Consider the following 26,223-nt stretch of genomic DNA (forward strand, 5'->3'; position numbering starts at 1 on the left):
CCCCTCCTGGTCTTGGTGCCTGTCTCCTGTTTCCCTGGTTTTGGTACAGAGCAGACTCTGGAGTTGTGACTCATGATGTTACCAGTTGGTTCAGCTTGAGAGTCAGATTTGTCCTGTTGAAGTGCAATTACTTCAAATCCTGCCCAGTTGTTCCCAGTTGTACTTCTCATCTTACAGCTGGAGGGCCCTAAATGACTCATCAGACAACAGGATATTAGAAAAGAATGTCAGTTCTCTTCCTCAGACTTGGTAGTGTCATTACATTTGGTTTTCTGGCATAGAGAATAGGCAGTCAAAGAAGGGTTAGTGTTACCGAGTTGCTCAAGAACACGTCTTAGGGCACCAGGCAGTCTTGTGGTTAAAAGCAGGAAAATAATCGAGAAATGTTTCCCACTGGTCAAGGATTGAGTATTCTTTGGATAATTTGTCATCCTGACCCCCTACCAACTGTCTAATTTCCAATTCAAATGTTAATTCCAATTGGCATTGTCAAGTTGTGCTGTGCTGCAAGTGCCTTGCAGGATCAGAAAACTTCTATTAGAGATTTTGAGGTCTGGATTAATCAATGCAAGCTTGGTAAAATGTATGGATTGGTGGCCCTCTTGGCTCTTCAGCTTCTCCACACTCTTGGTGAATCTTGCTCCTTGTTTGTTTGTATGATAATTGCTTTGGAAATCATGTATGACTGGTTTTAACTCCAGTTTTCATGTTCTCTGTGAATCTAAAATAAAAAATACTGTGTTTATGGTGCTGGTCTTACTTCAGTTGCCTCAGTCAACCAATGCTGAGGAAAGGTTTTTGTTTTCCTGTCTTACTCCATTGTGTGTAGCTCACTTCTGCATTATCTTCATTCTGTGATTAGTGATAATAAGATAACTTTATATGTAATAAATTTCTGTCAAGTGTAAATCAAATCTAATTTGGTTTTGTGAAGTTGTGTGTTGCCAAACCAAGTGTGTGCAGTAGTTGTCAGAGATCTAAAAGATAAAACAGCTTTATAGTTGTGTTTATAAATAACACTTCAGTTGCAGGTACTTCATCAAAGTAATAATAATCTTTTCTTAAACTGGTCATATTCCAACTCTTGCTGAATGGTTGCAGCCAAGGAAATTGTCAAGCTTTGGCACAGATTGCCCAGGGCAGTGGTGGAGTCACCATCCCTGGAAGTGTTCAAAAGATGTGTGGATGTGGCACTCGGGGACGTGGGTTAGGGATGATCGTGGTGGTGGTGCTGGGTTAAAAGTTGGACTCAATGATCTTAAAGGGCTTTTCCAGCCTAATGATTCCATGGTGCTGTGGGGGCTTACAATGCAGGACAGGTCTTCAGTTCCAAATGTAACTGATTTTGTGGTTCCGTTATCTGTTTTTGAGGTACAGTGGAGTGTTCTAAGGGGTAGACAATGGCACTCACTCCAGGTATCTCCCCATTGCTGCTGACTTGTTCCTGGTGAGGGGATTTGGGTGTCAGCACAGCCCTGGCTCCCTGACAGGTCAGGCTGGGACTGCTGAGCCCCCTCTGCACCAAGTTCCGTGTTCTGGTGGGGCTGAGGAGGCTCTGGAGGCCACTGGACACTCTTCGTGCTTCAGGCTCCTCTAGCTTTTGACTGTTGCAGAAACTCCTTTCCTTTTCCTGCTCTTTTGATGGAACCCTTCTGTTTTCCAGGACTGGCAGCCTCCATTTGCGTGCGATGTTGACAAGCTTCACTTCACACCAAGGATCCAGAGGCTCAATGAACTGGAGGTAAACTGGAAAGCTGAGCAGTACTTCTGCTCCCAAATGTGTCTATGTGTTTTTGGGAGGTGATGTTTGCCAGAGTTGGCCATGAGCTGACAGCACTTTGGACCACAAACAGCAATTTTTAATTAGCACGGAAATTCATCTGTTTCAGAACCTGGTTAGAAACATTCCAGGCATAAAAGTAATATTAATGCTCATTAAAGGAACATAATACAGGCCTTTTCCACACAGGTGCTTCAAAGTAGTTAAACTGTCCAGGGCCATAGATCTGTGTCTGTATTTTGTACTCATACAGCATCTTTCAAAAGGAAAAGAGATGAAACACTTGGAGTGCTTTAAAAATAGCCAGCCTTTTGGAAGAAAAAATTGCAAAATCTGGATTCAGTTTGTGGAAATTTGCTGTTCACAAGCACTTTAATTCACTGCTTCAATGAATTGACACTAAAGGGGAGTGTGAGGAGTCCTGGTTGGCTCAGGCTGGTACCATTTGGGAAGATGGTGACTCTATGCCTGATTATTCTCCTGATTCTTGGTTTTTAAAGCCCTGACGTGGTCGTGTGAAGTGCTGGGGAAGGGCTCAGCTGCTGGCTTGGAATGCTAAGGGGGTGATTTGTGTGACTACAAGCTGTTCAGAGCTCCCTGGAGTTTGCAGACAAGCTAATCTGTACAGACATAGCCAGTTTTTACCTTAAGATTAGAGAATGTGCTGAAAATAAAATATGTCAAAATTTAAGTTACTGCTCTTACATAGCAGCAGTGCAGTGATCTAACTGTGGCAATTGCTGTGCAACCAGCCAGACTTTCCCTGCCCTGACCCATTTGTGTCCTTGAAAGTGAAATAAATGCAGTTGTGAGTGAGAAGGGATAACAGAAAAAAAACTTAAAAAATTAAAAAAAAAAACCGCCTGGATTTATTTTTGGCTTATTGAAAATAACCCAAATAGTAATAAACTATTGCAATAATTAATGTAGTAAATGCAATAAATCCTGACAATGCAGCTGGTTTATGGAGCTTTTAGAAGTAATAACTTACTGTTTGGCTGTTCTCCCAAAGTACTTTTCTCAATGCAGTAAAAGATAACAAAAAGTGACTCAAGGAAAGATACAGATACCATCAATGGTATCTGCTTGGAATTTTTTTTTCTTCAAATGATGAGAGGGAAAAATGCAACATGACTCTTGGAGAGGGAAAAGCTGGGCAAGGAGTTCCAGCTGCAGTGCTGTAAACCTTATACAAAAGCTACATCTGCTTTTAGCATGCAGTTCACTTGTTTGGTTGGTTGGTTTCAGGCCCAAACTCGTGTAAAGCTGAATTTTCTGGACCAGATTGCAAAGTTCTGGGAGCTTCAAGGATGCACACTGAAAATTCCACATGTGGAGAGGAAGATCTTGGATTTATTTCAGCTTAACAGAGTAAGACCATTATGGAAAAACTATCCTGAAGAGCTGCTGTGTTACCTCAATTCGTGGGATGAAATCAGAGCGGGTCGGGGGACGTTTTGGGGTATATCTAAACTGAAAAAAGTATTCCTGTGTTTAAAGCTAACATAGCTAATAGATTAAGAATACATTATCAGGGAAAGGCTGTAAGAAATACATTATCGTGGAAGTTTGCCTGTGAGCTAGGAGATCACCTTAAATTTACAGCTCTTCTTTAAAATTGAGAATGGTATACTGGTCAAGAATAAACTTAGGCTTAATTGGAGAAAGTTCCTGAACAGTGACAAAAGTGAGAGAAAAAAAAATTCCATTAGAAATATGGAAGAAAAAATATCAAAATATTTTTAGGATGAAACTTGTTAAACTTGTGGAGAAGTTCATGTATACTGATAGTAAGAGATGGGATTCTCCAATAGGATGCATTCTTTCTCTTTTTTTTATGTTTAGGGCAGTTTTTATTGGGAATTTTTGAGCTTATTTTACAGTACTTGTTGCAGTGAAAAGAACTGAGTGTTCTGTGCTAGAAAGTTGTGTTGGGATACAAAGTGACAAATTGTAGCCAAATAAGTTCTCAGAGTAGGTCAAGTGACTGGACATGGAACACAGGTGCTGACGACTTTGTAAATTCAACAGGTTTGAAATTCCTGAATTACAGGAATATGTTACAGGATTTACAGGTTATATGTTACATATTCCAGTTATTGCCTTAAAACAATTTAGATGTCGAGTGTGGTTTTTTAAATCTCTACTTTTGTGGTTTAAAATGTTAGTTGGGATGTTGTCCTGCCTTTTTCCTTGAACACCAGTAGTTTTACCATTAAATATGTGACTATTTTATTTTCACTTTTTAGCTAGTTGCAGAACAAGGAGGATTTGATGTCGTTTGCAAGGAGAGAAAATGGACCAAAATAGCCACGAGGATGGGCTTTGCTCCTGGCAAAGCCGTGGGCTCACACATCCGTGCACATTACGAGCGGATTCTTTACCCCTACAACTTGTTCCAGTCAGGGGCAAGTCTCTTGGTAAGCTGCGCTGAAACCAACTGCTCAGTTCATGTAGCAGCCACTCTGGGAGGGTTCTCTTGGTTTCTGGAATGTTTGTGAAGCTGCATTTTGTGCCTGGTGTCATGCAGGTGACCAGATGCCGTGCTCAGCAGTTCAGAAAGCCATGGGCAAACTTTTCATTAGAAGTGAAGTTTTTAGCATTAGTCCTCCCAGGTAACCTCTGACTCCTGTTTCCAGCAGTATGTGTTGGCATTCTCTCTCTGCAGTTTACCAAAGCCTCATGATAAGGGACGTTCCTGTAATGATTTTTGTAAGGCCAAGTACTGCTACATTCAGGGAACATTCCAGGTCCATCTTTCTGCCACAACAAATGCTGTGGGCCTGAGTGGGCACATGTGTAGAGTGACTGAGGGACTGTGCCAAGTCATGGCAGGGTTGTGCACGTTCACTAAGGGGGACAAGTTGCAGAAAGCTTCCTGGCTGCTGTAGTGATGTTAACAGTGTGACTTGGGATATTTTTCAAGCTTTAATCTTCATCCTTCTTAGTCATCAATCTTTGATTTGGCCATTAAACCAAAATTCAGGGTTGATTGAGAGTGGAGGCCACATAATCTCTAATGAGGAGTAGGTCTGATCTTTTAGAGCAGCAGTCATTTATTTGGAAAACCAAAATTGGTTGCAGTTGCCAACATCCGTTTTTATTTCTTTGAAATGCTCTTTCCGTGATGATCTTTCAAAGACAGGAGTTCTGACCTTTTTTAAGCAATAAATACCCTAATCCTGTTACAAGCAATATCTCTGTGTACAGAAATCAATGCAGGCCTTTACACAAAGCTACCAAAATGAGGAAGGGATTTGATGTACATCCAGAGAGGTTAGAATTGGACTTTTTCTGTAGGTAGTGACAGTCACTTCTCAGTGAAGAACAGCTAACTTCTGCTGGCTCTTCAGAAAAAGGGGTCTTTTGCAAACAGGATAAGAACAAAATAGAGTTGAAGATAAAAAATTTCATGCTAATGAAACTGCTGGAGCAAAAATAATTTGGCTTCCCTCAAACATTCATGTTAAGAAATGGAAAGCAGCACCATTTTCTAAAGGCATTTAATTGAAAACTTGGCATTTGTATTAGGTCTGAAAACTGTGATTTCTTTTGGGGTTTTTATTGAGCTTGTGTGTTTGTTACCTGTCTTTGCTGCCATATTTTTGAGGTGCCATTGCACAGGGAAAGATCTAATTTAAATTGAAAAACAGTGAATATGGTACCATAGTATCCTGGGAATAGAAATTTCCTGAGAGTGTCTGTCACACAGTTAACACTCACTTCATGGTTTGCTCAGTATGTAACTCTTTTAGAAGAGGAAAAACCTCCTTAAACGAAGGCATGCTTCATTTTATATGACTTTTCAAGCTCTGCCTTGCAATGAGCACTTGACATCTGTCCAAACCCATGTGGAGGCAGTTCTAGACAAGTGATGCATGTACGGTTAACTTATTTTTTTAGCTCCTCCCCTCCCCAGGCAGTTAAAATATTCCCCTCCTATATGTGGCAGACACAGATTTTTTAATGACCTGAGAGAATTCACAGAAATAAGTTGGGTTTAGCTCACTTTTCACTCTAATTTGTTGGTTTTTTTTTTTTCCCCTGACAGTGTTGTCTTTCAAGTGAGTTTGTTTTACAATATGTTTTTTGAGCATCATGTCAGATGAGATTCTTTTTCGCTTCCTTTCACATGTTCTTATTAAGTGGTGCTTACCCAGATGCTTCTTGTGTAGGTGTCTGTTACTGTGTGTCTGTTCAGTGTTTTCCTGGTAATCTAAGCACCTGAGCTGTGTTTTTGGAGAAGCTGTGGCTGTTCAATGTGACAGCTGTCAGTTGGAGATGTGCTTCCTCCTTCAACAGCCTGTTGAGAGAAGCTCTTCACACAGCTCTGGTGCTCATACAGACAAGATTACTGCTTGTATTCACTGAGTCTTTTAATTTTTTTTCTTTATTTGGTAATACTTGAAATAGTCATTGCCTTCTTTCCTGCAAAAGCCAAAAATATGAAATTATGTAGTTTCCACTAATGACTGTGCCATTACTTTAATCTCATCTAGATCTGTGTATAGCATTATCTGTTTGTATGGCTTCAATACATGTTAAACTGGCTTCAGGAGTTATTTTGACAGATATTCCAGCTGGAGATATTTCTGTCTACATGCTGAAATAACGAAAGTCTCTGGAGCTGTTCAGAGGGGAATAGGCCAGAATAGCGTGTTTTCATTAAAGCTCATGTTCAGTCCAACAGCAAAAATTCCTTAAACCAGCCAGTTTGTAATACCCAAAGCAGCTCTCCACAGGGGGTATTTGTTTTCCTCTTATTTTGAAATTGTACTAGACAGGCCTTGGGTGTCTCCAGAGTAGTTGCAGTGAACCTGTTGGTACTGGCTCCTGCCACCTGTACCTCTCATTCCCAGCTGTAGTAACTGTGTGTCATCCCAGAGAGTCACACTGAATGCCTAGAGGGACAAGTGTCCCCTATATGAACTGAGGTGTCCAGGATCTTCTGTCAGTGCATCTTCTGTGGTGCATTGCCCAGATGTTTCATGATTTAAAGTGCAGCTACATTTTGGGGGCCTCGAGGTGGTCTTACTTCTGTTTTTCAGTGAATCCAGCTGACTCAGTAATTGTGCATCTGGTCTCTTTTCCAAGCTAAGGCTTTAGTGGCTTTAGTGAGATTCGTATTTCCAAAGATTTATATGTGTGTGCCTCTGATAAAGATATTTCAGTGTAAGGCATTTTGTCTCTATGGGACACGAAATAAAATGACTTGGACATGCAATTCTCTAAGGTGAAAAAGAGGGAAGTTTAATTTCTGACTCTGACATTTATAGATTTCTAAAAGTGACAGTAGGTTAGAGGATGACAGTGCTACCTCTCCAATGACACTGAACAAACTTAACAGTTAATTAAATTTATTCTCCTCCATAAAAAAATACAAAACAATAAGTTATTTACATTAAGTGTGTGAGAAAGTTTGTTACAAGAATATAAACATTAAAAAGTTTAGAAAAACTTAAACAAAACAACAGACATTTCTCTGGCATCTTCATTGTTCCTGGAGAACAATGAGCACCTCGGGAGTGTGGTGGGGTTTACCCTCCCTGGATATGTAACAGGGGTAAACCAGTTGTGTGCTGCAAGTACAGGGAGCCTGACTGACTGGCTTTTGTGTAAATTACTACCAGTTTAATTACTACTGATAAATGTCTAAACCTGGAGGAGGTTAATTGTATCCCTTTCCCCCCCTCAGTCTTTTGACTTCCTGAAGGACTTGTGACCATTCCTGCATTGTCCTTTGTTCTGCTAAAGGAGCTGCTCCTTTGTGGCTTCAGCTGAGTGGTTTTCACTTGCTCTCTGGCACTGCTGAGGGTTCAAGGATCATGTGTGCAACCATCTTGTTGGAATATAAGGAGATCATGGTCAGAATGTGTGGGATGAGCTTCTGGGGAATGGTTGATAGAAGCACAACCTCACCAAAGCCTGATGGGGGAGAGGGAAGGACTGGAGAGATGGCAGCTGTGTCCTTGGTTGGAGCCAGCTGATTGTCAATGTAGGAGTAAAGGAGGGACAGAGGAGTTCTCATCCTTAGAACTGAATTCCAGGTGTTCTCTTGGTACAGCTGATGCTGTGAATTAACAGCCATTCCATACCACTGCCTTTGCCTCTGGTTAGAGAGGCACTGGGAAGTGTTTGTGCTTAAATAGGTGGTGAAAGATCATTATTTAGGAAATGTCTTGTGGTGTTTTTCAAGGAACAGGAAATGCTCTTTTTTTTTGTAGGGTCTGGGTGGTTTTTTGTTTTTTTCTTTTGGTTGGTTTGTTTGTTTGTTTGTTTGGGTTTCTTTATTTTTTCAGGGCTTTGTGGGTGGGTTTTCTGTTGTTTTTTGGGGTTTTTTTTGTTGCTGGGGTTTGGGGGTTTTTTAGTTTGGATTTTTGGGGGTTGTTTTGGTTTTTTGGGCATTTTTTGGTTTGTGTGTGGTTTTCTTTTGGTTTTGTTGGTTTTTTTTTTTTTTTTTTGAGTTTTTTTGGGCACTGCACTGAAGTGAGGCACAATCTGTTGGTTTTCAAGGTTTTCTTACACTTTTGTTTAGGAAAAGCTGTTTGCCTTCTAGATCTTTGTTTTCAAGGACCATATGTCCTCTATTATCAGAAGCAGTAGAAACTCTTTTTTTCTGATAATTTTGGTTTTCACATGAGGAAATAAAAGATTCAAGGACCCAGATTTTATAGAAGTTCTTTTCTGTTCTCTCATTTTCAACCTTTTCCCACTCACTTGCTCTTTCTACTTGTCCATTTTCTGTTCTGAGAAGTTGTTGTTTTTTGCTATCTTCCATTGATAGTGATGTCACATCATCTTCTTTCATCTTTGGTAGATGCCTCATTCATGGAAGCATTTAAGGCCAGGTTGGATGGGTCTCAACCTTGTCTAGTGGAAGGTGTCCCTGCCATGGGACAAGGTGATCTTTAGGGTTCCTTCCAACCCAAATTCTTCTGCAATCCTGTGGTTCTGGTTCCAGTGGGAGCTTTGAGGCTCTTGTCAAGAGGCAGCTGCAGTGCTCTGGGCCTCCAGACCCAACCTTTGAGCATCAGCAAGGACTCACTGGTCATGTGCATGTGCTGCAAAGTTGAGTGGTACTGTGCATTTAATGCTGAAATGAAGTCAGCCATTAGCTTTCAGAATATAAATCTAGAGTTTACAAAGTCTAAGACTGGAGGCAGTCTGAAACAAACAGCAGTTCTGGAGGTTTCTTTGGCCAGTATCACAGGCTTTCTGTGGGTGATGGTTAATGGCATCCTGCCACCCTTGACTACTGATACTGCTTTTTTGTTAAATACATAGTTTTTATCATAGACTTCACTTCTAAAATAACACTTTTTCCTCCTTTTCCCTGCCCTCTTCTGGCTGTCATTTGTTTCTGAAAGTCTGTTTTCTGTGCTGTCTATAGAGCATCATCATCCTCACACCACTGCAGTGGTTCTCTCTGTCCTTTACTGCTCTCTCTTGCTGAGAAAATGCTTGTGTTGGGAATAGACTAACAGAACTGGGGAAATGTGGATCCAGCAATTTCATGAATTACTTCCTGGCAACATGAGATTTTTTTCTGTCTGTAGGATTTGTTGTTTACTCATTAAAAACTGTTACATTTTGTCTGCAGTTACTGAGTGTTGTGTGGCTTGACAAATGGGGAATTGTCACTAATTATTCTGTTTCTTGCCAGAGGTATGCACAGTTTTCAGCAATTAAGTGTGTTCATTCAGCAGCTTGAAAGAGCTAAAACTGTTCTTGCATATTTTTCCTTCTGCCCTTAATTTAAGCAGCAGTTGTTCTCTCCAAAACATGGAAAGAAGGGAGCTCCTACAATGTGTGTAGAACAGAGCTGTATTTCAGTTAGGACAGGGATGTTTGATAGGTTGTAATTTATTTTTATATTGCTCTGTATGTTGGCATGACAGCCACCCAACCTTAGGACACTTCAGCAGTTCCAGAGTACTGGTGACCCAGTCTGCAAAGCCCCATCTGCCAGAAGATTTGGGCATGGTAGTCCACACAGAGAAATGTTTGGTGCTCATTAACACTTAAAGGATGACTTGAGCTTTATTTCAGATCCATTATTATGGCTATTGCAGCCGTTAAACTGATGAGAAAAAGTGATGTTGTGCCTTGTTCAGATCAGTAATGTTACCATTGTCATACATGCTGTTCATTAACCCAGCGCAGGAATTATTAAGGCCCTATGTTCTTTCCATGAGCCAGGAAATTGTTCTACACGGTTTGTATTGCAAGGAGAGGCAGAAACAAAGTAATCAAATTGTCTCTTTAGTGCTTGCAGAAGCCAGATCTGAGCAGTGACACGAAGGACAAGGAGTACAAGCCCCACGACATCCTGCAGCGGCAGTCGGTGCCGCCGTCCGAGAGCTGCCCGCCCGCCCGGCGCGCCAAACGCCTGACACCCGAGGTGAGCTGGGGGCAGAGGGCACCCTGAGCAGGGCACTCTGTGTGTGTGTGTGCCTAGGAACGGCTGCTTCACTGTGTCAGGGCTACCTAGACTTTTAGAAATCATAAATAATGGGTGAGAATTGTCTGATACTTTACCCAGCGTGATACTGAGGTTTGACGTTCTGGGAGGCTCTGCTGCAGGGACTGTTGGTGAGGCTGTGCAGTAGGGTTATGCTTTCAGCGTGATGTAGATACTGTGGGGCTCTTAGATTAAAATACAGGTGACAAATCCTGGAAATGAGGCAGCTTTGAGCTGTTGTTCCTCCTCCTTGTTCTCTAATTGTACCAGGAGGTTTCTGTACATCTCTCATGAGTTGAACCCAGCTATTTGAGTGGGGAAGATTTTGGTTATAACATCAACATTGTTGTAATTCATTTTCCACTCTTGAGTTCTATCAGTTTGTGTTAATTTACCCTTGTAAAATAAGGAAAAAATGTATACCATCAAGTCAGCGTGGTTTTATACGACCTTACATATCTCTAAGAAGCAATATTTATTTGGATAAGCGTGAAATGTATTGGTTATATCTCTGTATCTTCTGTGAAGACATATTTTAGGAGATCATGTGTCTCCTTTGTTGCTGGAAAACAGCAATGCTTTGGCTCCAGCCTTTCCAGCCTGATGATCCTATCTCCAGAGAGTTCCTATTTCTTTTGTTTGAGCAGATGAAGAGTAGGGGAGGATATTCCCAGGAGAGGGTCTGATTAGTGGTGACATCATGAGTTAGGAAGGTCACAGTTTGTTTCAGACTCTTATTAACTCCCATTGTTCTGGTCTTGGTCTTTATTAGTACTAATAATACAGCTTAGCTGTTGCAAATTCTGCCTGTAATTATGCTTGGTTAATGAGATACAATTAAGGGTTTCTAAAGCTTTTCCACTCAAATACCTGGTTACAAGTGGGTTTATAATTCTAAGTAAACTTCAGTAGTTTGGGCTGAAACTTTCCATTTGAATTATCTGCCTGTGGTTGAAGGATTCTTGTTCTCATGGATCCCTCAAGAATTGACAGCAGGAATAATATACACTAAAATTCCAGCTGTTTCTCTGGCAGTGGTCTCAGAAGGCGCTGACAGAGAGCATATTTTTGTCATTTTGTGGGAAACCAACTGCACATCCTGAGCCAAAAGGCAAGGCTGCCCTCTCAGCTCTTGCCCCAAGCACCACTGATGTTGTGTACCTCATTTTTGTGGAAAGAAAATCCATAATTAAGAACATAACTGGAACACACAGCTCTAAGGCTGAATTGAGCAACAGGGACTGGCTGGCTTAGCCAGAAGCTGTAGTGTTTTAAGACAGTAATTTCCTAAAGTTAAGATTTGTTAATGTGAATTTTGCTGTTCCATATCAATGGAGTCAGAGAAGGCGATTAAATCCATTTTATTCAACATTGAAGCTCCAAGCAGTTTGCATTTGCACTGATCTGGTTGGAAAAGAGAAATGTTTGGTTCACATTTCAGTTTTTTGCTCAAGTGAGATACACAACGATTGGTTAATGCCTTAAACGATTAGTCTTAAATTCATTCTCATGTTTGCCAGTTTGATGTTTCCTGCTTTTCAAAGGATGACCATAAACATTTAGAGGAAGTGAGCTACAGGGAAGTACTGTAAGTTATTGTGGCCTGTAGGATAAGCATTAGTTTGCAGTTGTGAGACACACACAGTTTTTCCTTGCCCTTTCCTACCTGGTGAGTAAACAGTCAGGAGAAAATGTTCATAATGAGAAAGGAAAAGGGCAGTGACTGTCTAGGCTGGTTTTGAAATGCAAAGGCTTTAGGTGCTTGATGTAGAGCAGTTCAGTGTGAAAGACCACAACAATGCAGGGGAGGTGAAAGTGAGATGACCTGATGTGATAAAAGGCTCAGGCCAGACCAAGAGCTGCTCTTGTGAAGATCAGTATCAGCTGAAGCACAAAGGCACAGCTCAGAGGAGCTGAGGATGCAGAAACTGGGTGTCTGTCCCTGCACTTGAGGTTCAGGGCATACTGGCCCTGAGGCAGAACTGCTGCACACAATGAACAACTTCTCTTGGTGCATTTCTTAAGCAGCAGGACCTCTGAGTGGTCTGATGAAGACATTTGGGCAAAGAGAACATGAAAAGTGATTAGAAAATAGTGTCAAAACCAGCTCTGTAAAAATCAAAATCAAACAACCAAAAACCCTAGATTGAACAACAGTTCCCACCCCACAGAGTACATGGGGCTGTGTCAGTCCTGCCTTAGACCTGATCCACACATCCCATCTTCTGGGCTTCAGAGAGTGGCTGAGAGTGACTGACTTGTTGCATGACCTCATTTCCTTAGAGTGTTGCAGAAACCTCTTGTAACACTGAGGGATTTGAGAATTGTTCTCCCACCATCTTGAAATTTCAGGGAAGAAATGTAAGAATTAAATGGAAGAGCCTTATTCTGTGGTGAAAGTTCCAAGATGTACCAACAAAGGTCCTGCTTTGAAGACTGGAGCATGTTCTGCTCCTCAGGAGTACAAGAAAATCTGTGAAAGCACCAAGTTCCTTGTTGTTTGCTTCTTAATGGGTCCCACTGAAAGCAAACCCGGATCCTGGTATCATTATTGGCATGGACATTTTGGAGGATTTGCTTTCCAATCTTCCATGTTGTTCCCTGCATCATTTCTCTCTGAACTACTTGTAAATAATTGAAGACAAGTATTTCAGAACTCCAGGTGTCTGTCTAGATTTAGTGGTTTGTAAGTATCAAATGGTTCTGAGTTTAGTTGAAGTCCTCTGAGTGTCTCTGACTTTCACTTGTCTGCCTTTTTCCTGGAATGAGGCAGGTTACAAGTCCTGAACCTTTGTGGTACCTCAGAGAGGTGTTTGTGTCTCACACCAAGGAATCATGAAATGGTTTGAATTGGAAGGGACTTCAGGAGATGTTTCATTGGGACTCACAGAGCCAGCCTTTCCCACAGCCAGCTGGAGATTCCAAACTCATCTCTCTGTGCTTGGACAAGCAGCCAGATCAGCTCTCAGTGAGCATCTTCCCAGACATCTTCCAGCTAAGGATGTTACTGAGGGGTTTTTCCTTGTTTTGTTTTTCCCTTTTTAAAGGCAACCAATGTTAAAAGTGAGACTGACCCTCCAGAAGCCAGAACTCACAATCTGAGACGCAGAATGGGCTGTGCCCCTCCAAAGAGTGAAGGTGGTGAGTGAAACACAGCATAAATGCAGTGTCTGTTACTTGGCACAAATGTGTTTTAAGACCAGAACTAAAATTAGCATTTGGAACTATTCAAAGTATTTTATAAAAAAACCCAACTTTCAGTTAATTTTAAAATTTGATTTTTTGATAAAAAGTTCTTTTATGAGTTTTAAGTATTTTTGTGGGGGGGTCTTCACACACTTTTTTGCACTTGGGTGTCTCTTCTGGAACAATCAGAAATAAGATTGGAGCAATGTTTTTATTTTATATTTTAAATAGCATCAGTCCATGAGCTTTAAATAGAGGAAACTCTTTTAAGAATGTATCAGATATCAGACACTTTTAGGAAGGAATTTGGACTTAAAAAATTTGGAAATTTGACTAATGAAAGCAAAAGGCAGTCTGTTTTGAGCTTAATGATAAAGTTCCCATAATATGATTAAATTGTTGCTATCAGCAGTCCTGAGTCTATTCTCTCCTTAAGAAATAATTATTTGAGACTGAGAAACAATATTTAATGCCATCAAACAGAAGAATAAGCTTGTTGATAAATAATTTAGCCAAATAAATACAGGAACCATTTACAACTACTCAATAATTGAAATTACCTCAGCAATCTGTCAGTCTCATTTGTTCCTTCAGAATATTTTTTTCAATAATTTGTTTAGATTATGGTGTTTTGTAATTTGATTTTTTTTTCATCAAGGAGTCCCTAAGCACTAGCCTCCCTCCCCCAAGAGTAGAAGGAAAAAGCTCTTGACAACGTTCTTGAACACCACGTGGAAAGAAAACCTTAGCTGATAAACCTGCTCATAATTCAATTAAAATGAATTGAAATGGCATATAAAGTACTGGAAAACAATGGGCTGTGATAGCCAGTGCTGGCTTGTGGGGCTGTGCTGGGGTTTTTGGGTAACACTGGCTTCTGGAGGCATTGCAGGAGCTCAAGTCTTGTCCTACACTGACTGAACCAAGTGTAGTGGGGATAACAATTCAGCAAATACCTTGATATCATGCAGTCTAACAAGCAATAAGTAAAACAAATCATATCAAAGAATGCTAAGCACTGAAACATTTTGTAATCCTCTCTTTTTTTTGGGTTTTTTCTTTTCCTTTGCCCAGACAAGGAAATGCGCAATGTGGTGAAGCTCCCTGAGAAGAAAGAACTTTCTGGGGAGCCAGAGAAGGACAAATCCAAAGTCAGATCTAAAAAGCCCACCAATGCTGTAAGTACCCCCTGCCTTCCTGCAGCTGCATGTTTTGCAGGCATTTCTGGATTTCTCTAGGGTGTGTAGTAAAACCTGCTGTCACTTTGTCGTGTGGAGGAGTCCTGTCATCTTCCTGGAGCCCCAGGCTGAAGCACAGCAGTGTTTGTGCCTGCTGGAATATCAACACTGCCAAAGCTTCCTGCTTTACAGAGCTGGAAATGGCAGGATGGTTAAGTTTCATTATCTATAACTAAAGTAACTTGTTTTCTGTCTCCAAAGTACAGTCCCAAAATAAGCATTTGGAAAGCACAGTCCAGTGGAAGTGGTTCTTGTGTGAGCTGATCCCTCCCCACTGCTCTGCAACCTCAGGGGAGCTCTGTGCAGGCTGTGGCTCATGGCACTTCACAGACCTGCCCCTAATTCCACAATTTCAGCACTAAATTGGAAGCTTTGTTGTTCAAATGTATCTTAAAAAAGCAACCCTGTTCCTGCTCCAGCTCTCCACATGCCACCAACTATCCCCCAGAACCTCCACCTGAAGGCAGTGGTAGTTGTCTCACTTTTGAGAAGATAATACTGAGATTCTTTCTGCCCATGCCACAAGTTGGATCCCTCCTAAAACCAAACATGTTCCCTTTCAATCCACATCTGTAGCTGGTCCCTGAGAATGAAGGGTGCAAACACCAGGAGCCTGACACCTTCACCCCCCACGTGAAAAAACCTTGTGGGGAGGAACAGGAGATGCTGCTTTTTAACAACATGAGGCAAGAGGTTCTGCCTGTCCTCTTGACTCTGTTCTGTGTTGGGCAAGAGCCTTCTAGGCTGCTGCTGGTGAGAGTTGGGTGTAGGACGGGCAGCAGAAAGCCCATCTCAGGCTGGAATGCCTGTGCCTGTTCCTGGGGCTTGGGAGCTGCTCTGTCAGAATTAAGAGCTGCCTCCCTACCCAAAGCTCCTTTGGGAGGTTGGAGCCTTCTCTGGGGAAAATGAGGCACACTCCCAGCAGCAGGAACTCCTTTCTCCAGATTTCTGTTTTCCAAGGCAGTTGGTCTCAGAGGGAAACTGAACACCTGAGGCTGTACATGGGAAAAGCCCATGCTGGATTTGTAAGCCCCCAGCAGGTGTGGGGTTATTCCTGCCCAGCCCCAGGTGTTGGGCTGTACCTGCCAAGGCCACAGTGCTGCTGATGTGAGCTGCCCTGGCACTTGGTCAAGTCTTCTGGCATTTGGGGAAAAAAAAAAAATGCATGGAAGGGCTTGCAGCTCTTGTGGTCTTTTCTTAAATTACAGAGGGAGGTATTTAAACTTCTAAAAGAATATTCAGGGTGTGTTAGTCTCATTTCCATTGCAGAGATAAAGTAAGAATGAGCTTTGGGAAGTGTCGCAGATGGGAGTTACCAAACTGCTTTCACCCTGAGTTACCTTCAGCTTTCCCATTGCTCCTGTGGGATTTTGTGTTGCAGGTGGATCTGTATGTGTGTCTCCTGTGTGGCAGTGGGAATGATGAGGACCGACTCCTGCTGTGTGATGGCTGTGATGACAGTTACCACACCTTCTGTTTAATTCCACCCCTCCATGATGTTCCCAAGGGGGACTGGAGGTGTCCCCAGTGTCTGGCTCAGGTAATCTGACAAATCACTGCAGTAAGGCCAAAGGCTAAATTTGTATTTTGTGGGTTTTTTTAAACTGATCACAGGAATAGAAAATACAATTTGTTGTTATTTAAGGTTGTGCAAATAAGGTGATAGAGGTAAAGTTAAAATGAAGACTGGGAATGCTTCATATTGCAAAGCTGACACTTACTGTTTTGAGCCAAAAATTGGTGTGTGTTTGAAGAACATTTTGGATTTTAACTGACACCTTTTCTCTGTACTTAAAATTGGAGTCTCACTGGGTGCTTCAGTGTGATCATTTATGGATCTTACCCTGCTTAGCTCTACTGGAGTAAGGAGGAATTAGGCATATTAATTCATTAATGTTTATGCAGATTTATAAATAAATTTTGTATTTTGGTGAATCAAGCAGAGTTTCTTCTTCTGACTCTGCCCTTTAGGAAAGTGTTTTCATTTCAGTGTTGTCCTTCCTTCTTACTGCTCAGAAGCTGTTACAGGAGCCCATTTGTGTAAATCTGAGCACAGGGTTGTGTTAATGGATTGTAGAAACAATTACCTTTTCATTTGCAGGAGTGTAACAAGCCTCAAGAAGCCTTTGGGTTTGAACAAGCAGCACGAGACTACACCCTGCGCACGTTCGGGGAAATGGCCGATGCCTTCAAGTCAGACTATTTTAACATGCCAGTACACGTATGTTCCTGCTTTATCCTCGTCTTGTGTACAGTTCATTTTGTGTGGTTAGCTAAAATAGGTAACTCTAGGGAGGGAGGAAGGGAGGGAGTCTGGTTTTGAATGGAATGAAATCCCAAATCAGACGTTTTCATTTACATCAGTGAATCCTGGTTCTTGCTGGTGTCGTGGTTTCTTGTTCCACTAGCTGCTTGTGTTTTTATTTGGTTTTTTCCCACTTTACATGAAGTGTCTGTAGGGTAGAGAACGGTGACTGTCAGGCACCCTTGGGAGAACAGGGTAGCAGCATCTCCTGGAGCCACATCTCTGCTGCAGTTGTTTTTCTCTTGTTGAAACATTTCTAAAATGGGGAAAAGCTTCAAACTAATAGAGGTTCCTCCCTGAGACAGCTTTTATGCACATGCTTCTCATGTACTGATTCCTCATACATACTCCCTTTTCTTCTCATACCTAGATGGTCCCCACTGAGCTGGTTGAAAAAGAATTTTGGAGACTTGTCAGTACCATAGAAGAGGATGTGACAGTGGAGTACGGAGCTGACATTGCTTCAAAGGAGTTTGGCAGTGGCTTCCCTGTTAGAGGTGGGAAGTTTAAAGTTAGACCAGAAGAAGAGGTAGGTCTATGGATGTTTTTATTGCAGTTTTTCATGGAATAGCTCTCCTTGGTTTAAAGCACAATAATTGAATTGGGTTGCAAAGAGTTTGCTTTGTGTCTGGCAGAGTATTTGGAGAGCTACATTGGGATTTTGAAAAAATAAAATTTGTTGTGATCAGTCATTCAAAGCCATAGGTTTATTCTAGTAGTTAATAAATAACTTCCAAACCAAATAAAACCAAATAAAAAAGGTGTCATTTTAACAAAGCAGGTCAGGTCAGGGTTGTGAAAGAGGCAAAGGCAATGGAGGCTTTAGTGTTTGAGTCATTGACCTGTTTCTTATATTCCTCAGTTGGGAAAAGTGCTTGTCTTCTATTGCTCTTGAGCAGTTTTATCTTCTTGGGTTTTTCCCTTCCTGTTGTATAAACCTATGACCGTTCTGTTCCATTTTCAGGAATACCTTGATAGTGGCTGGAATTTAAACAACATGCCTGTGATGGAGCAGTCTGTGCTTGCTCACATCACTGCGGACATCTGTGGGATGAAACTGCCCTGGCTGTACGTAGGAATGTGCTTTTCCTCATTTTGTTGGCATATAGAAGACCATTGGAGCTATTCCATTAACTATCTGCATTGGTGAGTTTGAGGAATAAACCCAGTCTAGGAAACAATCTCCCTTTCCTTCCCTATTCTCCTTAATTAGTGGACTAAAAGCAGATTTACAGAGCTCAGCCAGAGTAACCTGCTGTCCTGTTGCAGCAGGGTCAAATATGACAGTGTAATTCCTACATTGATTTACTTTTGGACAAGAGGTCATGTTTTGGAAAGAGACATCCATTCCCAGTTTTAAGAAATCCATGAAAGATTCAGCAGATACTCCATCAAATGTTTTATTATACTCAATGTAAACTAAAAACCATGCGAATTTTCTTTTAAAAATCATCCAACTTCAGCTAGCAACTCAGTTCCGGCATGTTTTGTCTGTTGGATGGATCATGCTGTCATAAATCCTCTCATCAAGCCAACACTTGTCAACTGTAATCAGGACAGATCTTTGCCATCTCTTTGATATTCTAAATAGACTGAGCTCCTTGAACTTCTCACCTTACAACAGCTTTTCTAGAGTCTGGATTATGGTTGTCACTCTTCCTGAAACCTGTCAAGCTCTTTCTCTTTCCTAGTTCATACGAGTATTCAAGCAGAATGGTAAAACCCAGCTGCTGTTCAGTGGGTCCTTTTTGGTTGGTTATTCTGTTGCTGCTCCTTGAAATAGCAGCTTCTGCAGTGCAGCCTAAGAGCCAGTGACTTAATTCACTTGCTTTCATGGTGCTTACTGTTAAAAAAAACAAATGTTTGAGTGAAAGTGAGCAAAGGAGCGACAGTATTACACGGTTAAAAACTATCTTTCTTGTCATGTGTTACTGCTTTTTCTTTCTCTTTGTCTGAGTCTTCAGTCAAACTGAAAACTGTGGGTGGCAGAGGAGATTGCAGCACAGATTTCATTTCTTCTAGGAGAGTTTCCCTCACTGTTCAAGAATGGCTTTCTGTCCTCCATAGTGTGCCCCCAATTGCATTATTGTTTGCAGATGGCCAGAAAGGTGTGTCAGTGCATTTGTGTACTTGCGCATACATGAGTTACATCCAGACATAAAAAGTTGCTTGACCTGCTTTCAATTTATTTATCCTCCATCCACAAAGTCCTTGATGTCCTTTCATTTGCAGATATTCTTCTTTATTTCCCTTCAATGCAGAGGTTTAAGTCTGCATTGGAGGGCAATGTGCGGTTGAGGTTAAAGCTGTTCTTGGCCAGAGCAGTCTGAACAACCTGCTTCTTTAGAGACAGTGCTCTAAACTCTGAATCAAAGACTCCAAAAAGCAGGGCTGGTTCCTGGGAGAGTCCTAGGGATGGCATGTCTATCTTCAACATTCCCACGTGCCTTGGAGGAGCCTGTGCGCAGTGTTGTGAGCAGCTAATCCCAAGTGACCCAGGCTGCAGCAGCAGAGCTTTCCTAGGATTGAAGACAATAGTCCTCCTACAGAACTCTGAACTCTGTGTTGGTTCTAGAGATGGTAAAAGGAGTAAAAAAAACCCCAAACCTTTGCTGTAAAGATGCTTGGAAATAAATAAGATGTCAGTCCTGGACAGAGGAAGAACTGCCATCAATGCTTCTAGTATTTGTACAGGCAGGGGTGTGGAGCAGTCAGGAAGCAGATCAAAAAGACCTGTGACCTCCACTGCTGCTCCCTCAGGGTGCTGGCACCTCAACACCTGCATTAGAACTGTCTGTTACTTGTTCCCCAGAGTCCAGAGACCCCCAGTTCCAATATCCTGCTTCAAGTTTAGCACAGTTCATATTTGTTATGTTACCCATTCCTCAGTGCTGGCATCTGTCAGCGAGCAGAACTCTCGACTAGCCCAGTCCAGACACAGAATGGTTTTTAGTTGCATCTGTGGCTGGTCTTCTGAATTCCTAGAGTTGTCCCATAATGATGGCCAGGTCCAAGGCTGCAGAGTTGTCCCAGGATGATGGCCAGGTCCAAGGCTGCAAAGTCATTTAATACTCTGTAACAACTCCTTGTGTGTAGCTGCCCCTTCACAGTCCATCCTGCTGGCTGTCCTCTTCCCCTGACACAGGGGCTGTGTAAGTACAGGAATGAGCTCCTGGGGATGAGAGATAGACTTCTGGATTCACATTTCACTTTTATCTTTTGGAATCCTCCCAATTGCTTCATGACTGATGGAAGAAAAGAACACTGTTGGGTCAGTTTTAGTCTGCCAACTCTTCAGAAGTCTTGGAATAAGACTTCTAAATACCTTTCTAAGTACCTTTTCCAAGTTCATTCTTTCTAAGGCCCTGGAGGCATTTTTGTCTCAGTGCTGCAGTGAGCCAGTGTCAGTGTAAGCTTGTAACAGTATCTGCTGGAACACATCTGCATCCCCTTATTTCTCTCAGCTGGCTTGCATCGAGTGCTGAAAGTTCTTTGTTCCTACTGTGGATATGGATTTTTTTTTCCCCTTGAAGTCTTGCATAATTTGGAAGTTTGATTTCTACTTCCTATGTGTTGCTTTTATGGCAGTTATGCATAAGACAGGAAGAACTGGCTTTGGTTGTTGGACCCAAGAGGGAGTTTGTGTTCATGGGAAAAGGCAGGCGGATTATGTTTTGAAGTTGTGCTGGTATCAGCAGAACTTCACTGAGGACTTCTTCAGACTTTTTCTCCCACCCCCACAATATTTGAAGTACCTGCCCAGAGGTGTAGGCAGTTAACAGGTCTGGAGAAGAGGGACCTGTGTAAAATGTGAAGATTCAGGAATGTACAGAACCTTTGCATTCCTTCCTGGTGATATGCCCTTCCTTTGACATGGTGTATTTTAAAGCACAAGACTAAAAATGTAACTTAAAGTTTGCTTATATTTAACTTTTTTTAATAATCTTGCAGGGGGGAGCCTAAAACGTGGTATGGAGCCCCAGGGTACGCAGCTGAGCAGCTGGAGGATGTAATGAAGAAACTTGCTCCAGAGCTATTTGAGTCCCAGCCAGATCTCTTGCACCAACTTGTCACCATAATGAACCCGAACACTTTGATGGCCCACGGGGTGCCTGTATGTGTCGGACTCCTGTGCTACTCCCCCAACCAACCCTCTTTGATTGGAACGCTACTTAAAGCTGATAATTGAGGCCACTTTTATTACAGAGGTGGTGTGGTGGTTTCCATGTGTGTTGCATCTTCCTTATCCACTAAAATGTGCCAGTGTGAACAGATGGGCAATGGAATTGTTGCCTTTGGAATCAACTGGCAGACTCTTCTCTGGAGATCTATCTTGGATATTTCTATTTCTGTGTCTCAGGTGAAAGGTTTAGGCTTTACCTTTGGAACAATGGCAGGAGCTCTTGTATGTCTGTTCAATCAGACACTGTTATTTTGGCATAGAGTTTCTGTCAAGGCCCCAAACCCCATTCTTCCTTTATTTCGTCATCCACATTCTCTTTTTTTTCCTGGATAAGTCCTTAGGTATTTAAAAAGCATTTTTTCATCAGATTTCATCTTATTCCATACTAGGTTATTCATGGGAATTATGTCCCTTTACAACTTAATTGGCTTTTGATGAGCTGACCTTGGGACTTAAAGAAAAATCTGGAAATAGTAGCAAAATTGTTTGTCTCCTATGGTAGCCTCCTAAATGGAAGGATGCAGGAAGACTTGCCTGTTTTCTTGATGGCTATATGGCCCCAACAGTCTTAGATGAACAGTAATATGAATGTTAAGGTTCCCGATTTCTCTTCCCCTTCAGCTGCACGTTGGAGAGAGCTGGATCTGTGTTGACCCTAATCCTGAGGTGTGAGGAGCACAAAGCCCAGGCAGCCAACTTGAAACTGTTCAGAGAGGGGTGATGCTGAGTGGAACCCTTGGCTTTCCAGGGTTTTATGTGGCACTTTATCAGCTGCCAGTTGTAATTCTTGGGCTTGTGGTTTAAAACTCTTTGAAGTCCTCACAGAGGTTACTGTGAGTTGGAAATCCATGTTCTCTTCGCCAGCTGTGTTTGGGTGTGAGCTGACACTGGCCTATCTGTCCCCCCAGGTGTACAGGACCAACCAGTGTGCAGGGGAGTTTGTTATCACCTTTCCCAGAGCTTACCACAGTGGCTTCAACCAGGGCTTCAACTTTGCTGAAGCTGTGAACTTCTGCACCGTGGACTGGGTACGTTCCAAACCAGTTTTTTCCCTAAGTGAGCAGTTCCAAAGCAGTTCCTAACTGGTGTATAGCTCTGATTTATTGCTGGTGCACAGATCTAGGCCACAGATCAGCAGTCTGTTACTGTGTTTGCTGAAGGTTTGTCATGCACTGAACTGCGGGCTGCCTCTGGTTCTGAAGATTTGATTTGGAATTATGTGTCAGGGCTGATGTAACTTTTGCAGTGGGAGGGAGGCGCAGTTCCATGCATGCCTGGAGTATGAGATGCACCAGTGTTGCTAATTTTTGTGTCCCCAAATTCCATCTCAAATCAAAAGCTGGAATGATAAAATTTCCTAGCTTATTGCACTGGGAATTCTCTAAGAAGTGCTTTCTGCAGCTGGAAACCAAATCCAACTTGGATATCTTTTCTGCTTTAGCTTCTGTGATAAATTTAGATAATACATGTAGCACATTACTAACACTCAGACATTGATAGTCCTCTTGTGGGGGGAAAAAAGTAGGAATTGCATCTCATGTGAGAGCATCCTCTTAGGTAGCAGAGGTGCTCTAGGTTTTTGGGGAAGAACACCTTAATGAGAAGAGAGCAGAAAGTTCTCAAGTTCAGATGGAAGGTTTACAGAGCAGTGCATCATTCCCAGTAAGCTTCACTCAGCTCACTGAACCAGCAGAGATGGGCACATTACAGTTATTAGGTTAGAGTTATTCAATAAGATCTTTGTCTTTTTAAAAATAAACACAAATGGAGGACAGTTGCTCCTAAGTTACAAGTTATTTTACCTTCAGAGAATGATTCAGACACACAGTGCTGTCTGATCTCACAAAGGTTCTAAGCTTTTGATATTTCAAATTACTTCTCTTGTGATATTTTTTTTTCCCCCCAACAAGGTCTTGGCTATTTGTAAGTGTAGCCCAACTAAAACATTGCTGGATGTAAAAAACATTACTTAGAAGAGGGAGATTACTAATATTGCAAGAAAGCTTTCTGCACTTGACTATGCTCACATGTCAGTTGGTTTGGCTTGGTTTTTCCTCTTGTCCTTCCATGACTTTCACACTGTACTCAGCATATAACCTCGTTGTACTCTGAGCATCCCTGTCTGCCTGCTCTTAAACCAGAGCTGACTGACCTGCCCAGCTCAGGATGAGCTGTGTGCAGCACTGCTCCCTGCCAATTAGGGACATCAGTGCTCCCTGAGCCAGCAGTTTCTCGTGCTGCAGCACAGTTCATGTCAGCAGGGAAAAGGCCCAGGATGCCCTGCACCTATGTGGGATGGGGCATCCCTCGAGTGGTGGGTACAGGCCAGGCTTCTGTACTTGTCCTTTTGATGCTTCCTTGGCCTCAGTGCATTTTTATCTTGGATCTTCCTGAGCCCACTGTGATTTAGTGATTTAGTAGCCTTTAATTACAACCTCTGCAAGAGAAGGCACCTCCCTCAGCTCACACCCATAGAGTCCACTGGGAAAGAGCCATAAGCATTCCTGGTGTGCACAGCTTGGGGTCTTGATTTCTCTAGTTTTACACTCTAAAGTATGAATATTGTTGCTGGAAGGATTTGTCTGAGGGCAGTTTCTGGGTAGTAGCAAACAGGGATTCCCTTGATGTGCTTCCCCAAGTGCACCCTGTGATGCCATGTCTGCCCTGCAGCTGCCCCTGGGCCGGCAGTGTGTGGAGCATTACCGGCTGCTCAACCGCTACTGCGTCTTCTCCCACGACGAGATGATCTGTAAAATGGCTTCCAAAGCAGATGTCCTGGATGTTGTGGTGGCATCTACAGTCCAGAAAGACATGGCTATTATGATTGAAGAGGAGAAGAAGTTGCGTGAGAAGGTTGATAAACTGGTGAGTTGTAGGAAATGGTGGTTTGGGTGGGAAGGGACTTCACTGGTTATCATGTTCCATCCCCTGCCATGGGCAGGGACACTTTCCACTAGACCAGGTTGTTTCCAGCCCTATCCAGCCTGGGCTTGAGCACTTGGAGGGATGGAATTCATTATAATTAATGCAGTAACAGTTGAAACAGGGATGTGAGAACATGCTGGTTCTTGTACTGGGGTGTCAGAGGCTTAGAGGTACTTAGTCCCTTCCTAAGTTGTGGATTTCAGAGAAGCACTTGGGTAAAGAATCATTGATCATGCACCTTATTTTAGTACCTGCCCTTTAGTGTTGTTCAGAATGTTACTTTAAAGTTAATATTTGTACTTCCAGTCATTTGGTCAGAAAAGCTGATTTTTTCATTAACCAAGATTCCTGTCTACCTGGGTTGAATATCTTATGTCTAAACTTTATTATTCTTTTGATAAATTCATTTTTTGATGTTTTAGCTTGGACTAGCCTCCTCTTTGGAGCAGTCACTTCATTAGGCTTTGATGTGACACTCTTGCAGGGAGTGACTGACTCGGAGAGGGTGACGTTTGAGCTGTTCCCTGACGATGAGCGACAGTGCCTGAAGTGTAAAACCACCTGCTTCATGTCAGCAGTTTATTGTCCCTGCAAACCTGGGTTGTTGGTGTGCTTGTACCACGTTGAGGACCTCTGCTCCTGTCCCACCTACAAATACAAACTGGGGTAAGCTTGAGGTAGTAACTAACACCATGATCTGGAGATAGTATTGTCTGTGTAGGTACTGTGATTTGGTAATCTCTGCTGCCAGTGGGGCTGCTCTCTCTTTCTGTTTCAGTCCTTTGCAAATCCAGTGCCCCCACAACAATGGGACTGTTTTGTGCTCACACACAAAGCCTCTTCAGCATTCAGCTCTTCTTGCTCTATAATGGCAAAAATTGCTTTCTCGGTTAGTTTGCATTTTTATTTATAGCACCCAGGTCATTGTCCCTTAGATCCAGTCCTTGCCAAGGAGTATTGTTTTGCTTTTTGGATCTTTCCTTCCCGTTGTTAACTTTGCTGTGCTCTTTAGTACATCTTCTGTCCTACATGAATGTAGCTTGCTCTAAGACAGTGTCCAAATTCCTTAATTGTCCCATAGAAATTGCTTTTTGAAGCAATTACAACATTGAAATTATCTCAAAAGGAACTTGATGTGGTTGTAAGGTCTTAATTGTGTAACCTTGAGTGCACAGAAGCTTATTTCTGTGTACAAACCAACACACCTTAGAATTACCAAATGGTTTGGTCTGGAAGGGACCTTAAAGCTCGTCTCATTCCATCCATGCCATGGGCAGGGACACCTTCCAGCAGTCCAGGATGCTCTGAGCCCCATCCAGCCTGGGTCCTCATGCTGGTGCCCTCGTTGCACTCTCCTGCAGCCGCAGTGTTGCTGGAGGTTTGAGTCGTGTGCTGCCCGCAGGTACCGCTACACCCTGGAGGAGCTGTACCCGATGATGAACGCGCTCAAGATGCGCGCCGAGTCCTACAACGAGTGGGCTTCCAACGTCAACGAGGCCCTGGAGGCAAAGATCAACAACAAAAAAAGTGAGGATTTTACCTACTGCCTGTAGCACATAATTTAAAAGGACTATTCTTTCTGTGTTTAGTTTTCAAACTGTAGTAACTTTTTTCTTATGTGATAATCAAAAGAAATCATTTATCACTTCATGTTTTTGAGTAAATATTTTAGCTGTTGCAGTCCCAGAAATGATGCTAAGTTGTCTCTGTGTGACAAGACCGTAAATCATTTTGACACAAAGTGTAACTGAAGTAGCAATAGAAATACATTTAATGTGTTGTGTTTCTAAGCCTTACCATGGAAAATCCATCACAAAGGGAGACTTCTTAACTTAATGTCTTTCCCAACAGGTCTCATCAGTTTCAAGGCTTTGATAGAAGAATCAGAAATGAAAAAGTTCCCAGACAATGACCTGCTGCGACACCTCCGGCTGGTGACGCAGGACGCTGACAAATGTGCCTCGGTGGCCCAGCAGCTGTTGAATGGCAAGAGACAGACCAGGTAAGTGCGACTCTATGTCTGCAGCAAAATTGGGCCACCAGAGATGGATGTCTGTGGCCAGTGATGGGTGCTAGTGCGCTGCAAGACTTAAAAATTAAAAGAATCTTTGTCTCCTCAGCAGAGCCATCTTTGACAAGGAGATT

The 26,223-nt window shown here is 42.3% G+C and overlaps 1 protein-coding gene across 2 annotated transcripts in view; it reads left to right on the forward strand.

Annotated features, from left to right (window-relative positions):
• KDM5B (lysine demethylase 5B) overlaps window positions 1–26,223 on the forward strand; it is a 59,801-nt gene that overhangs the window by 11,023 nt on the left and 22,555 nt on the right. The window contains exons 2-17 of one of the 2 annotated variants that reach the window (XM_059867447.1): window positions 1,664–1,741; window positions 3,029–3,151; window positions 4,030–4,200; window positions 10,047–10,181; window positions 13,289–13,379; window positions 14,502–14,605; window positions 16,047–16,205; window positions 16,767–16,886; window positions 17,341–17,499; window positions 17,935–18,116; window positions 20,922–21,084; window positions 22,062–22,181; window positions 23,824–24,018; window positions 24,563–24,744; window positions 25,481–25,605; window positions 25,930–26,080. In XM_059867447.1, coding sequence (XP_059723430.1) covers window positions 1,664–1,741; window positions 3,029–3,151; window positions 4,030–4,200; window positions 10,047–10,181; window positions 13,289–13,379; window positions 14,502–14,605; window positions 16,047–16,205; window positions 16,767–16,886; window positions 17,341–17,499; window positions 17,935–18,116; window positions 20,922–21,084; window positions 22,062–22,181; window positions 23,824–24,018; window positions 24,563–24,744; window positions 25,481–25,605; window positions 25,930–26,080 — 2,258 coding nt within the window. Of the gene's footprint in view, window positions 1–1,663; window positions 1,742–3,028; window positions 3,152–4,029; window positions 4,201–10,046; window positions 10,182–13,288; window positions 13,383–14,501; window positions 14,606–16,046; window positions 16,206–16,766; window positions 16,887–17,340; window positions 17,500–17,934; window positions 18,117–20,921; window positions 21,085–22,061; window positions 22,182–23,823; window positions 24,019–24,562; window positions 24,745–25,480; window positions 25,606–25,929; window positions 26,081–26,223 lie in introns of both variants that reach the window. The other variant, XM_059867446.1, reaches the window with a different exon arrangement.

The sequence above is a fragment of the Haemorhous mexicanus genome, chromosome 25 (assembly GCF_027477595.1).
Source record: "Haemorhous mexicanus isolate bHaeMex1 chromosome 25, bHaeMex1.pri, whole genome shotgun sequence".
NCBI classification, from domain to species: Eukaryota; Metazoa; Chordata; class Aves; order Passeriformes; family Fringillidae; genus Haemorhous; species Haemorhous mexicanus.